The sequence below is a fragment of the Phyllostomus discolor genome, chromosome 4, assembly GCF_004126475.2.
Source record: "Phyllostomus discolor isolate MPI-MPIP mPhyDis1 chromosome 4, mPhyDis1.pri.v3, whole genome shotgun sequence".
NCBI lineage: Eukaryota > Metazoa > Chordata > Mammalia > Chiroptera > Phyllostomidae > Phyllostomus > Phyllostomus discolor.
In genome coordinates, this window is record NC_040906.2 from 14,265,016 (window position 1) to 14,279,489 (window position 14,474).

General features: G+C 56.5%; 1 protein-coding gene across 1 annotated transcript in view; it reads right to left on the minus strand.

Annotated features, from left to right (window-relative positions):
• SPEG (striated muscle enriched protein kinase) overlaps positions 1 to 8,687 on the minus strand; it is a 56,279-nt gene extending 47,592 nt beyond the window's left edge. The window contains 1 exon segment of the mRNA XM_028509632.2: positions 8,309 to 8,687. Within this exon segment, the coding sequence (XP_028365433.1) occupies positions 8,309 to 8,687 (379 nt within the window).
• Between the last annotated feature and the right edge of the window lie 5,787 nt (positions 8,688 to 14,474).

A 14,474-nucleotide genomic window follows, 5' to 3' on the forward strand; every position in this document is an offset into this window, starting at 1 on the left:
GGAGCCTGTGGGCTCTGCCTGGTTATTCCCACTACCCAGTTATTCTGTATGCTCGGCACTTTCACTGGTGTACTCGCTGCTCACACACACACGCACACATATGCACACACATGCCTGCTTGTGCTCAGCCCAGCCAACCCCCTGAGGGGTCAGGCTCACCTGCCAGCACATTGGCATTGTGCTTTGGCCCCTTCTTCCAAACCACCCTCTCTCCTCTGCTCTGTGTCCTGGTAGGACAGGCACCCTCCCCCCCACCCCTCTCTTCTGCTGATTGGTCCTCACAAATGCCCAGTGGGTAGGCCAGGAGCAAAGTTTTCTGGGCGCCTATTTAACTTTGCCAGACTCGATCAGGTTCTGAGCCTCAGTTTCTCTATGAGTGCCATGAGGCAGGAGCCCCGTGCTGGTGGCCACAGCACGGCTAGGAGCTCCTCCCCACTTGGCCCCATGGATGGAGAAAAGTGAACCCATGGTGGGGTGTATACGACTCCCCCCGCCTTTGCTAGGTCCTCTCTCAGCTGCAGGATACGGGGGCCTTCTTGGGTGGGCAGGTGAGTATGGGTGCGTGTATGTTGGGGGGTCCCCCATCTCATAGGCTGTCTTCAGGGCCTGGATGCCTCACGAAGGTACATGGACCAAGGGCAGGACAGGGCACGGGTTAGAGCAGGAAGCCCACAGTCCACGCACCATGGGTGAGGCGGCTAAAGGCCCGGCGGGAGTGGCCGGTTTTCTGAAAGAGAAAAGCCAGAATGAGTTGTTGAGGGCCAGGCTCGCCCCCGACAGCCCCATGCCTCCTGTGCAGACATCTACATCAAACAGAAATCCATCCCAGGGCCCAGAGTGTGTGTGTGAGGGGGAGGATGGACCGAAACTCAAGGTGGCCGCCCCCCCCCCCGCCCCCCCCATGGTGACTGTCCCCACTCTCCCCTGCCTGCCGGCCCTCCCAGCTGGGGCTCAGCTTGGCTCTGGGGAAGAGCAGGGGAGGAAGGAGAGAGAGAGGACAGCAAGGCTGCGGGTCAAATGCTGGGGCTCAAAATGGAGAGACTCCCAGGAGTGGGGACCTGAGCTACAACCCCCCCCCCCCCCGCCGCCCCCAGGGAGACAGAGGCCAGGAGACAGGATAGGGGACTGATTGACATGAGGGAAGAGATGTGGGGGGGGTGCTCAGATGACTGGGAGACGGAGGGAGAAGGACACCGATTCCTGCCGATAAGAAGACAGATCCTTAGAATGGGTGTCAAGAGGGTGGGGAGGGTGATGGGGGACAGAGGGCAAGGTTCCCCAGAGGGCCGGGGTCTCATGAATGCAGGAAGGAGGCCCCAGTCCGCGAGGACGGGGCAGGGCTTGGGGAATTTATTGAGCTCAGCGCGGATCCCTGTGCCTGGCTTTCAGGAGCTCCGGAAGATGGAAGGCTCCAGAGTGGGGGGCTGGGGCAAGCCGGGCAGGGGCCAGGGCCCAGCGCCCAGGTTGGCGAGAGGCTGGAGGAGACAAGGTGGCCAAGAGGCCAGTGGGCACTCCACGCCAAAGGCGGCTTGGAGACCTCCCCGGGTGGTCGCGGGTAATGCAGGCGATGGGGAGGGTGCCCTTCCGCACCGGGAAGGGAGGGGAGGGGAGGGGGGGCTGCGTGCTCAGAACCCAGAGCCAGGAGCCCCCCGGACCTCGCCAGGCCGGCAGCCTCGGCGGCCCGGGCAGGGCAGGCGCGACTCCAGCGCCCCTTCCCCAGGGCCCAGCTGCGGTGACCCGCCCTCCCTCCAGGTCGCCCAGCTCTTCCTGCCCCCTCCCGGCGCCGCCCGCCCCCGGAGCCCTCACCTGGAAACGCTTCTTCACCCACAGCTTCTTCATGGCGGGGGAGGGGGCCAGGCGGGCGGCCGGGCGAGGAGGGGACGGGCGGGGGCGGGGCGGAGCCGGAGTCGGAGGCGGGGCCGGGGGCGAGCGGGGGTGCGGACGCGAGCCAGCGCTGGTGGAGGAAGGAGCCTCGGGGCAGCGGGAACCCAGGCGGTATTGTGGGGGTAGGGAAGGCGGCGGCGGCCGCGCCCAGAGCCCGCCCCTCCCCCGCCGGCCCGTACCCCACCTGGCGCCCCTTCCCTGCGTCCCCTGGGGCGGCTATCACTTGCTTCCCTGCACCCCTACCCCTGCATCTGCCCTAGGCCCTGGACGCATGGGGAAACTGAGGCACAGAAAGCGGCTCAATGGCCCCCATGAAAGATCGGGCCACTCTCTCATTGGCAGCACTATGCGACCTCCAAGCCACCCCCTTCCGCCTCTCGCCGGACCGCTCTGGAAGGTCAGCGCATCTCGACTTGCTCACGCTACAAACATGCGCACATGGACCCTGGGCAAGGCGGTACCCAACTCGTCTGTGGCCCTAGTACGCCTTAGGCCACAGCACCGGGTGGGAGCGCCTAGGTCATTCACAAGGCAAGGTTCCTCTTGGCGGGGGCACCTGTGACATGGCCCCAGATTCTAAAAAATCCCAGGCCCCTCAGGAAAGCCAAAGAGGGCTCTTGAGTTTCTTGATAGTAGTTACTCTATCCCTGCACCCTGGCGCGTGCACGCACGAACACACACAAGCTAAGGTGCCAAGAGGTTCCCTATTATTCACAAATAGGATCTACCTTCTCACCCGTGAGCATACGCACTAAACTTTCTTTGTTCTCCCATTCAGCGTCACGCACACTTTGCCTGCCGAAAACTCTATTTCCCACCTAAGCACTGCAACTAAGTTTCTTAATCATGTACTAAGTGAGAAGAACTTTATAAATGCTACCTCATTCATGACAACTCCGTGAGCCTGAAACCTTTATGAGCATTAACTGGCTCCATTTAACCTACAAGATGAAGGCTCAGAAAAGTCCTATCACTTAGCTAAAGCCACACAAGTTGTGTGTCTCCACGTGTCCCCCAGATCCAAATTTCCATCCCAGGGTCTGTCAGTAATGCCAATCCTGGTTTCCGAGATGCCACTACACCTACAAAGTTGTTGTCATTAACACTGTTGCATGCTCAGTATGCACCTAGCATCATGATAAGAGCTTTGCATGAATAAACTCATTTAACCCTTGAAACAAGGAGGGAGACTGAGGCACAGAGAGATTCTTGTCCAAGGTCACACAGCCACCAATCAGTAGAGCCAGGATCCTAACCCGGGCACTGTGGCCGGGTTAGTGACCACTGTGCCATGAAACCTCACATGCCGATGGGTCAGTAGGTTCCCTAACTCTATTTCTCGAAAGCATGGGTCCAAAATAAATATAGAGCCAACTGATGAGTGTTGTTCAGCCTGCACAACACATATTTTAGGTGGTCAAGTTCATGCTCAAGTTCAGCCACTGACAACAGCACCTTGCTCATTATCAGTTTCTACTTGGCTCCTGAAGTTATTTGAGTTTGTGGCTCCTTTATTTTCAAGTTTAAAGTCATGTCTTATATGTTCTACATACATGCAGGTGGTCCCGTTTCCCAGACTCCTGGGGGGCAAATGTGGCACATACAGACACATGCATGGGGATGTGTGTGCAGAGGGTGCACGCGTGTCCATATCACTTCCAGCCAGAGGACCCCGAACACCCACAGGTGCTTTCCCTGCCCACCCCCAAACACACCCACTCACAGATGTGGGAGCTGAGTGAGGAGAGGGGGTAACTTGAGCCCCTGATCTCCAGGAGAATCCGAGGGGCTGGCACATTCCACAGCAAAAATAACCAATGAGCAGCGGGCGTGAGTGACGGGACAGCTGGGCCGGGGAGAGGCCAGTGGGATTCAGTGTTCCCGCTCTGGGCCTGCTCTGCCCGCCCACACAAGGCTGACCTGGGCATGCGTGCAGGTCACTGCCCGTCCTTCCTCCCTGGCTGAACTACGGGGGGGGGGGCCCTGTCATTTCCCCAAACCCAGACTTCTAATTTCTGCACGGCCAGCATTTCCCCTTCCAAAGAAAACCCAGGTCGCCGTGCCCTGCCTGATCTCCCACGCGCATGCTCCTCTGAACCAGGTACACCCACTCCTCCCCTCTTTGCTGCCACTTTTTCATGCCGAGGCTCTGTTTATGCCTTGCCTTCTTTCACTCACCCTGAGTGTGAAATCTTCACAAGCTCTCTATTTCTGACACACGACGTGATTTTTGCTTATTTACCCTGTGTATTGAATGTCGTCTGTCTCCCCCACTGGTGTGTGATCTCCAGAAGGACAGAGAGTTCGGTCCTCACCCCCAACACACACACACCATGTGTCCCAAGCACCGAGAGCAGCGCCAACACACAGTAGGCACCTGATAAACATGGTCGGGGGATGGTAGTGCTGGGAGTGGAGAGGACGAAGGGTGGTGGGGCTGGGGATAGTCAGTCTTTCAGGAGCAGCTCATTCATCCAGCCTTCCTCCCCCTCTGTCCTGACCCAGACCTTTTCCACGAAACAGCCTGAGAAGTCACCATCTTGCATTCCACTCCGGATTTGCCCGGGGGGGCCTGCCTTGCTTCGGAAAAGCTTCAAGCCAATTTCAGGGCCTCTCTGCTCCTCTCTGTCTTTCCCTCCAGAGCCCCTCACTGCTCCCTCTCTGGCCCCTCCTCCTCTTCCTCTGATTAGGACCCGGTAGGATTGGATGGGGACTCTCTCCATACCCATTCGCAACGCCACACCAGTTCCCTTCTGGCTTTTCATCCGGACATTCCAAGCTCCAAGTGAGAAAAGGACGCCTGCAGACTAGACCTCAGAGCACAGTTCTCCTGGATTCCCTGCCTCGCCTAAACTGGCCCTGTCTCCCCATCCCTAACCTCTCCTTTCCATGTTTTCAAGTGCCCCTACCCCCACACGGTTCCCTACCATCTGTTGACCTTTGACCCTTCTGATTGACGCCAGATACTTCCAGACGCTGGCTAGGAAACCTCCAGCTAAACGGTGAGCACCGTCAGCTCCTCCTTACCCCCTGTCCTTCAGTGCGGGCCTCCCCTTCCAGCCACGCGCCCTGAGCTTTGAGGGTGGCACTGACTCTGGTCACTTGGTCTGCACAGGGCTCCTCAGCCTGTGCAGGCGAAAGCCTGGTGTTTGGGAAGAGAATGACTGCCTGTTTCAGAGACAGGGCCAGAAGATGACTCTGGGGATACTGAAGAAGGGTGTTGATGATGACAGGTCTGTGCCTCAGACTTCCCGCATTTTCCTCTCTGAGGACAGGCATTGTGCACCTAGACCCAGAGACCCGGCTTTCAGATCTGGCTCTGCCCCCTCACTAGCCAACTAGCCAGGTGACCTTGGGTAAATGCCCTCTGTGAACCCTAATTTTCATTCATACACACACACACACACACACATACATGCACATATCATAACAGTAACCTGGGGCTTAGGCAATTAAGTAATGAAATGAGATAAGGCCCTTTATACATGTTAAGGCTCCTGTATTTCTGCCGTCTTCACTGTCCCTATTCTTTCCTCATTTCTATGCCCCAAACCCCACCCTCCTGCTTCTTATCTTTCAAACTTTCCAGCTTGCAGACCACCTGTCTTCCCCAGGGCCCAACCTCCCCAAGCCATGCTGATATTCCTCCATTCTGGAGCTGACATCTCAGGCTTCGAGAGTGCCAGGAACCTCAGCGTCAACTCCATCCTGCTGAGCCAGACAGCAGTCCCCGCCAGGAGACTGCCTCCTTCCCTCTGCAGCCAGGGCCTGGCTGGGCTTCCTCGAGAACCCTTGAAGTCCTCTCCCTGTTGATCCCGACCAAGAAAGTTTTCTATGAGTAAGTCTGAGTGGTGCTGAGCTGCTGGCCCAGCTGCCCCTGACCAGAACCTGTCATTGGGCGGGGACTGATGGGGGCGGGGCGAGCAACAGGAAGAGGAAGAAGCCAGGCTCACCCAGTCAGTCCCCAACAGCACCACAGCAAAGCCCCTCCCTCCCCCAGTCCTGTGGGAGGGGTGTAGTAGTCAATCACATGGTTCATTGCAGTGGAACAAACAGAGGCTTCCGTCCCTGCTCTGTCACCTCTTAGCTGTCCAACGGGACGTGTCACTCAATCCCTCTGCCCCTCAGTTTCCCCAGGGCTGCCGTGGGGCTTAAAGGATATGTCAAAGGGTATGACAGCATATTGCCTACCACACCGCTGCACAGTAGCTAGTCATGCTATTATAAGTTACTCCCAAGAATTGTTACCGATTAATAATAATTATAAGGCTGTTCTTCAAGTAAAGATTTCACAGGTAGGAAAATGTTCTTAAATGTGACTTGCTGCAGCCTGAACCTCTACCCGTTCAACATGACTGTCACAAGCCCCCAACTCCAATGCCACGGCCCCCAGCGTCCTCTCCTTTCCCACATGCTGTTCCAGCCAAATAGCCTGGAGACCATCACCCTGGCCTCCATCTAGGCAGGCCAGGCAGGGCTCACTCACTCCGTCGGCCATGCCACCCAGGTGACAAAGGGGCTGAGGGGACAGCCCTGCCCGGGAGGGGGGCTCTAGCACCCTGTCACTCTGCCCACTGTGGGGGACTAGGAGGCTCTTCAGAAAGGCCAGGCCTGGGCTGTCCTCCATACAACGGACAGCTCCCCCTCCCTTCCTCCCTCCCTTCTCTAGAGCTCGGTGAGCAGTTAGAAAGCTTCCAAAGACAAAACCAAGAGGGCAGGGTTCTTAGTTCTGGGGTGGCTATAGCTGGCTGTATGTCTGTGGGCACATCTTCCCCTGCTGCGGACCACAGAGTCACATCTGGAGCATCTGGAAGCATCTGGAGCTTCATTTGCTGAGGTCCTCTCCAACTCTACGCAAACCTCGAGACCCCCACGCTCCTCAGCGCTTCCTTTCCCTTCCCCGATCTCTCTCTCCCCCCCAAAGCTGCAGTCACATCACTCGGTCTCTCGTGCCCTTTGATTTCCGTTCTGTGTTCAGTCCCCTTAGGAGACCAGAGCTATGATCTCCGAGGCGTCCATCGGATCCTTCCCCAGCTCAGAGCTCTCCCAGGTGGTCCCCATCCTCTCACTCCAGGCTGGGAAAGCCTGTGCCTGGCCAAGTGCGAGGCCAACCAAGAGAAGCCAGCCTTGTCCCCCTCTGTCCCAGGCCTGGCCACAGACACTCCCAGGAACGAGTTGTCGAAGGCTGTAGGAGGGAGGACAGGGTGGTGCTAGGGAGAGAGGGCGGACAGAAGGAGGCTGAGCCCCTGCTCCGTCTCCTGCTGTGGCTGCACCTTGGCACCCTCCTTCCCCTCCAGCTACTGAGGTGCTTCATTCCCGTGTCTCCGCCTCAGCCCCCAAGGAGGTATCCCTATGGGACACCACCCAGCTAGAGTGAGAAATCCCTCTTGAAAATGCCCAGGACACTCTCGGTGACCCCCAAGCTCTTTACCTTCTCCCCTAACTGTAGCCTATTTCCTCAGAATCATGTTTCTCAAGGCTCAGTCGGCCTGAGGCCTTCTGCCTTTGGCCCAGCGGAGGTCCGGAAGGAAGCCCAAACGTGGACCCAAGGAGAGAGGGCCCTGGCCAGGCACACGCAGACCCTGAGCACTACGCCCAGGCTCAGACCCCTCTCCTTCTGCCTCGGACCCTGACCCTTCCCTTCACACAGGAGACTAGCCCTCCACACCTAGATAGGCAGGGCCCCAGGCATGCGCCCCGAGAGCATCCCCTCTCCACACGCTACAAACCTTAGATAGAGGTGGCCGGCCCATGGGCTTTCCACACCACTCCACCCACTCGTGTCCTTCATCTGCTTATACCTCCCGACCACTCCACAGCCTGCACACACGCATACACACGAACAATCACACGCCTCCTTACACACCTGGGAGCCCTTGCTCCAATCTACATCCTGATGCCCTGAACCCTGTTTATTCATACTTGTCCACCCACTGGCCTCTTCCAGCCAGCCTGCTGCTGACCATCCCAACCTGCCCCAGCAGCAGAGTGGGAGGAGCTCTGTCCTATCCCCTCAACAGTGCAGTGAGACCAGGGGGGCTGGCTCTGTCCTTCCAATATGCACACACCTGTCGGGGGCTGATCAGGAGTTTCAAGTCTGATACTGGAGCTGATGAAGATGATTTTCCACTGGTGGCCTCTTGTTACAGGGAAACTAGGAGGGTGTCCACCATGAAATTCCCAGAGAGATCCAGGTGTGGCTCAGGCTTTGCTTAACCAATGCTGACCCTTGACCTCTGACCTTCCTGTGGGGAGCTTCTCTACCCTGACACCCCTTTCCCTGCCCTTTCCTCTCTGTGGGCACTTCTGGGTCAGCGCAGAGGAGAAGCCAAAGCTCCTGGGAAGAAGCCTGGATGGATCCTCGTGGCCTGGGCAGCCCTCCTCTACCCCTGACCACCCCACCCAGCCCCCACCTCCCCATTACCTCCGACCTCCAGCACTGTGAGAACGGCCTCACAGCAGGCCTGGCCCCGCTCGTTCTGGGCCCTGCAGCTGTACGTGCCGGCGTCCTGCATCCCGCAGCTCCGCAGCCACAGACAGCTGGGCTCGGGGGCCGGCGGAGGCAGGAGCTGCCCATCTCGGAACCAGCTGAGGCTGGGCTGGGGCGTCCCGCTCACCACCACCCGCAGCCGCACGTCGCCGCCCACGAACACTGCGGCGTCCTTCAGGGGCCGAAGGAAGATGGGCGCCCCCGCCGCGGCCCCTCCGCTGGCCCCCACCTTGGCCCTCTTCGGGGGCACCCCGGGGCTGGGGGGTGCCCTCGTGCCCGCCTCCTCGGCTCGCGTGCCCCGGGATTTCTGCATGGCTGGGGGACGCTGGAAGGGACCGCCACAGGGGCACCGGGGGCTGGTGCCCTGGAAGATGAGTCCGGGGGGCCGGAGCCCTGCCTTTCTGCTGCCCGCCCGCCTTCAGCCTGTGCTACCCAGAAGGTCACCAGGGCGGCCTGCTGGCAATTGCTCCTCGGGGGCTATTTTTAGGCCCCCCGGCTCCAGTTTCGAGGGAGCTGTGGAGGGAGGGGGCAGCAGAGGAGGGGACTTGGACTCCACTCTGCTCCTTCCCTCCCTCCAGGAGCCCCCCTGCACCCCCTCAAGCTCAACGGATTCCCAGCCCCCTCCCTCGTGGTGTGTCTGCACCCAAACCCACTCTCGGAGGAGTCGGGTTACCCTCCCGCTCCGTCCCATTTCCTTTCCTCCCTCCCCTCAGGCCCCTGAGTCCCAGGTCCACTCAGCTAGGGAGAGGGACAGAAGGTCTTGGGTGAGGTGTCTGAGAGACAGATGGGAAGGAAGGCCCAGTGGAGGTGAGCAGACAGCCAGAGAAGAGAGGCCAGCGGCCTCCTGCAGCCTCCATGACTGTGTGGTAAACAATAAGACCAGGAGCAGGAGTCAGGTGGATTCTGGCTCCCAGCTGCTCCTGCCTGTACTTGCTGGGTGACATCAAGCCTCTCTCAACCAAGTCATCCATAAAAATGCAGAGTTGAATAGGGTTGCAGCCCTGCCCTAGAGAAGAGTGGGAAGGATGTTCTAGGCAGAAGGAACAGCATGACCGAAACTGAAACATGATAAAGCAGGTGCTGTGTTCTAGGAACCAGAGGAGTTTGGAGGGATTGAGCTGCAGTGTGGAGGAGGGGTGAGTGGAGGTGGGAAATGGGGCCTGACCCTGGGAGCTTTTCTTGCTAAAGGCGCATCCTGATGACAGTTGGGTGCCACTGCGGAGTGTTAAGCGGCAGGACACCATGGCCAGAGCTGTGTTTTAGAAGCATCCCTCTGGCAGCCACAGCGTGGAGGGTGGATTGCAGATGGGGTAGCTGGAGGTCATTTAGAGCGGTGGACCTCAACATAGGTGCCTGTAAAGAATACAGATTACCGAGCCTCACCCCTTACATGTACAGACCACCTACTGCATCCTATGCAAATTGTAGGTGGCTTTGGGTTATTGGGGTTTTTTTTAAAGATTTTATTTATTTATTTTTTAGAGAGGGAAAGGAGGGGGAGAGAGAGAGAGAGAGACAGAGTGGAGAGGGAGAGAGAGAGAGAGAGAGAGAGAGAAACATCAATGTGTGGTTGCTGGGGGTCATGGCCTGCAACCTAGGCATGTGCCCTGACCAGGAATCGAACCTGCGATGCCTGGTTCACAGCCCATGCTCAATCCACTGAGCCATGCCAACCAGGGCAGGTTATTGGTTTTTAAAAACAGTCTCTGGCCCCCTGTTCTTGATGTCCCATCTGCTTGCAATGTCTTGCCCCTACATTTTAACCTTTTTTTTTTAGAATTCAATTTATGGTTAAGAATTCAATTCACCACCAGTGGGAAGGTCCAGGAGGCTGCCCGTCTAACAAGCGTCCCGGGGGCCGGTGCGTCGAAGGGCTGCATTTGAGGGACATAAAGACAGGGCAAAACCACTTTTGAAGTCCAAGTGAGAATTCGTGACGGAACTGTTCTGTATCTTGACTGTGGCGGTGGTCACATGGATCTGCATGTGATACAACTGCACAGAACTAAATGCATGCACGTGTGTGCAAGCGAGTGCACACACACACACACACACACATGCACAAATGAGTGCATATAAACCTGGTAAAATCTGAAGAAAGTGGGTGAACTGTAGCAATGGCAATTTCCTGGTTGTGATGTTGTAGTATATATATATTTTAAAGATTTTATTTCTTTATTTTTAGAGAGAAGGGAAAGGAGGGAGAGAGGGAGAGAAACATCAATGTGTGGTTGCCCCTTGCCCATCCCCAACTGGGGACCTGGCCCACAACCCAGGCATGTGCCCTGACTGGGACTGAACCCGCCACCCTCTGGTTCACGGGCCAGTGCTCAATGCACTGAGCCATAGCAGCCAGGGCTTGATATTGTATTATATTTATGCAAGATGTTCCCACTGGGGAAAACCAGGTGAAGAGGGTATTGCTCTCTGTATCTCCATATTGTAACCACGTGTGAATCTATGATTATCTCAAAATGAAAAGTTGTTTTGGTTTTTTTAGAGCCCAGATGAGAGATCCAGGTATGACCTTGAGCCCTGAGGGATAAAGCCTGGGAAGGCAGACAGGAGCCACAGGAGGAGCCTTGGGTCCCTTGGAGATGGAGAGAAGTACTCTCAAGGTGGCTGTTACCCCCGCCTTTGTCCTGGGAGACCAGAGCCAGCACGTGCTTGTGTGTGTCCTCGGAGAGGGCGGAGAAGAAACTGTTTACACACGGAGCTGTGTCCACAGGGAGTAGAGCCTTGCGGAATGGCATTCTTTGTTGTCGTTTGCATACATCAAAGCTTCCTCTTTGTGCGGCGCGGTTCTCGAGCTTTGAAACATGCAAAGAACCCTGTATCGTGTGTCTGCTGCCCCAGGACCATACACAACAGTCTGATCATCCTAAATAGTTGCCTGTGCATCCCCCTTTGCAGGCAACCACTGATGGTGTGTTGAATTCTTAACCATAAATTGAATTCTAAAAAAAATAGGTTAAAATGTAGGGGCAAGGCATTGCAAGCAGACGGGGCATCAAGAACAGAGGGCCAGAGACTGTTTTTAAAAACCAATAACCCAAAGCTACCTACAATTTGCATAGGATGCAGTGGGTGGTCTGTACATGTTGGCAGGTTGGCGGGTTGGTTGGTTGAACCAAAAACCTGTGTGACCTTGACATCTCTAAGCCTCAGTTTCCCCATCTATAAATTGGAGGTGATCCAACTCAAGATTTATTCATTCACTGAACAAATTTTTTCTATTTAAAAAAATTTTTCGCCCTGGATGATGTAGCTCAGTGGATTGAGCGTGGGCTGTGAACCAAAGTGTCACAGGTTCGATTCCCAGTCAGGGCACATGCCTGGGTTGCAGGCCACAGCCCCCAGCAACCGCACATTGATGTTTCTCTCTCTCTCTTTCTCCCTCCCTTCCCTCTCTAAAATAAATTTTAAAAAATGTTGCTTGTAGGTGGCCTGGCAGGGGATCAAACCCACAACTTCAGCGTATTAGGATGATGCATTAGCCAGCTGAACCACCCAGCCAGGACCATTCCACAAATGTTTCTGAGTTCCTACTATGTGCCTGGTGCTGTTGTAGGCACTAGAGGTACAGCGGTGAACAAAACAGACAAGGATTCCTGCCCTTGTGTTGCTTATATTTGAGGAAGGAGACAAACAAGTATAAAGAAATAAAGAAATTATACAGATATTTAGGCCTTGACAAGTGTGGCTCAGGTGGTTGGGCCTTGTCCCATAAAGCAGAAATTTGTTGGTTCGAATCCTGGTCCAGGCACATGCCCCGGTTGTGGGTTCAGTCCCCAATCGGGGTGCACATGAGAGGCAACCAATCGATGCTTCTTTTCCTCTCCTTCTCCCTCCCTTGCCTTCTCTCTAAAAGGAAATAAAATCTTTTCAAAAAAGATATTTAGGAGGAGATGAGCACTGTGGGAAAAACAGAACCGGGTGCTGGTGGTAAGGGACAGGAATGTGGTGGGGCTGCATTTTTGAATAGGGCCGCTAGAGCCCCGCTGGGTGAGGGGGCGACTGGTGCAGAAGTCTGGGCAGGGCTGCTCCAGGCAGAGGGGGGTGCCAAGAGGAGCCAGGAGGCCAGCGGGGCAAGACGGAGTGGCAGGGACAGTGGAGGCGTGTGAGGCCAGCAGCCTAGCCTCGCACAGGCCTTGTCGGCCGCGGCACATCTAACCCTAGTGACCCCGAGAGTCGTCGCAGAGGGTTTGGAGCCGAGGAATTACATGACCTGACTGAGGTTTGTGTAATGGCTTTAAATTATTATATTAAATATTAAAATAATTATTAACTATTTAAAAAGGGCCCGGCCCAGAGCCTGGAACATGGCCTGTGGGTTTCCGCCCAGTATTTGCGACAGGGCATTCTTCACTGGGCACGCAGCGGCCGGCGGGCCTGGGAAGGGAAGGCGCGGACCTGCTCCAGGCACTGGCGCCCTCTCCTGGAGGAGCCCGCACCAGCTGTGACAGCAGGGAGCCATTCGACTGGCCCCCGCCTGTCGCCCAGGGCAGCTGTCTGCAAGGCGCTCATCGGTCCCTCAGAATGGGCCCCACAGTGCCCCGCGGCCTGGCGCCGGGCTGGGCGGGTGCTGCCAGTCTGTGCTGACTAGCGATCACAAGCCTATGGTGTCATGGAAAGAGATCTGGGCCGCGGAGGCCAAGGAGCCTGGGGCCCAGTCCTCCTCTGCCACAGACAGGCTGTGTGACCTTGGCAGTTCACCCCACCTCTCTGGGCAGTGGGGAGCTTCCTCCTCCTCACAATGTCACACCACGTGCCCAGAACATGGTAAAAGCTCAGTAAAGGTTGGTTGAATGAGTGAATGAAGTGGGGGCCATCGACTTTTCTGATAAATATTTAATTTAGAGAAAAGCAAATACGAGTACTCAGTGGGTATTCATTCAGCAGATATTTAAATATTTAATGAGCTCCTTCTCTGGACCAAGCACTGTTCTGGGCACCAGGGATACCAGAGTGAATAAAACCAATAAAAACCTTGCCCTTGGGTAGCTGGCATTTTAGGTGTGGGACCGAAGGTCGCTGATGTATTTGTATGTGCATCTGTGTCCCGGGCAAGCTCGTGGCGAGAGAAGGACGAGGAAGTGGTGCATGGATGTCCTGTATTGTCTGGAGGGGGGAGGGAGCCAGGGTGGACAGACAGACAGACAGGGTCGGAAAGTGCGCGCCGAGGCCTTAGCTCCTGACGTAGGGCCATATTTGCCTCCACAGCCCTTCCTAGTCCTCCTCACCCTCGGGTGGGGTCTGGATTGGCCTGGACTTGGCCCCATGGCTCCTGTGGGAAGCCTGTCGATCCTCTGGGAGCCCTCTCATTTCTCAGTGCTCGGAGCCTTGAAGGAGAAGATGCCAAGTGCCCCCTGCAGCAGGGAGACGCTTTGCCATGATGATGATGCGGGGTGTGTGTGTGTGTGTGTGTGACCACAGGAGACCCAGATCTCTGGTTATTTCTGTCTGTTCTCCAGGAGCACTGCACCTGTCCCTCTGCCCTGGCTTCCTTGGGTCACCGTCCAGCTCCCAAGGAGAGAGGCAAAGCCCAGGACTCGGAACCAGAGCTTCGAGGCCCAGGAGGGCCCTGCTCAGAGAATGTGTCCCTGCTGGGGGGCCTGGGAGGGTCTGGGCCTCCTCTCTCCTCTGAAGACACGTGTTTCGTCGTCACGGGACGCAGATGCGTGCTGAGAAGGGAGGGCTTTCTGACCTTCAGAGCAGTGCTCAGCTGGAAGGGGCCACCCTGGAGGTAGTGAGTTCCTTGCCACCGGAGACATTCAAGCAGAGCCCGATGGCTGCTCATCAAGGTGTCGGGGCAAGGCTGGGGAAGGGACTTTGGCATTGTGGGGATCGGTGCCTTTGAGTTCTGACTCTGAGTCTAAGATTCTTACACTCCCTCCACCTTGGCGACGACTAGTCTGCATCTAAGCTTTTCTTTGGAGGATGGGGGCTGCCTCTCAGGCCTTCCCTGACCCACGTGTCCCTTTGCCCTCTGTGGGGTAGTTGAGTGCACACACCTCATTCCGGGGAAAGAAGGAGCGGAGAGGCTCCAGAAATTACTCACAGGTACACATACCACCTCTTACCCACCGGGGCCCTGCCT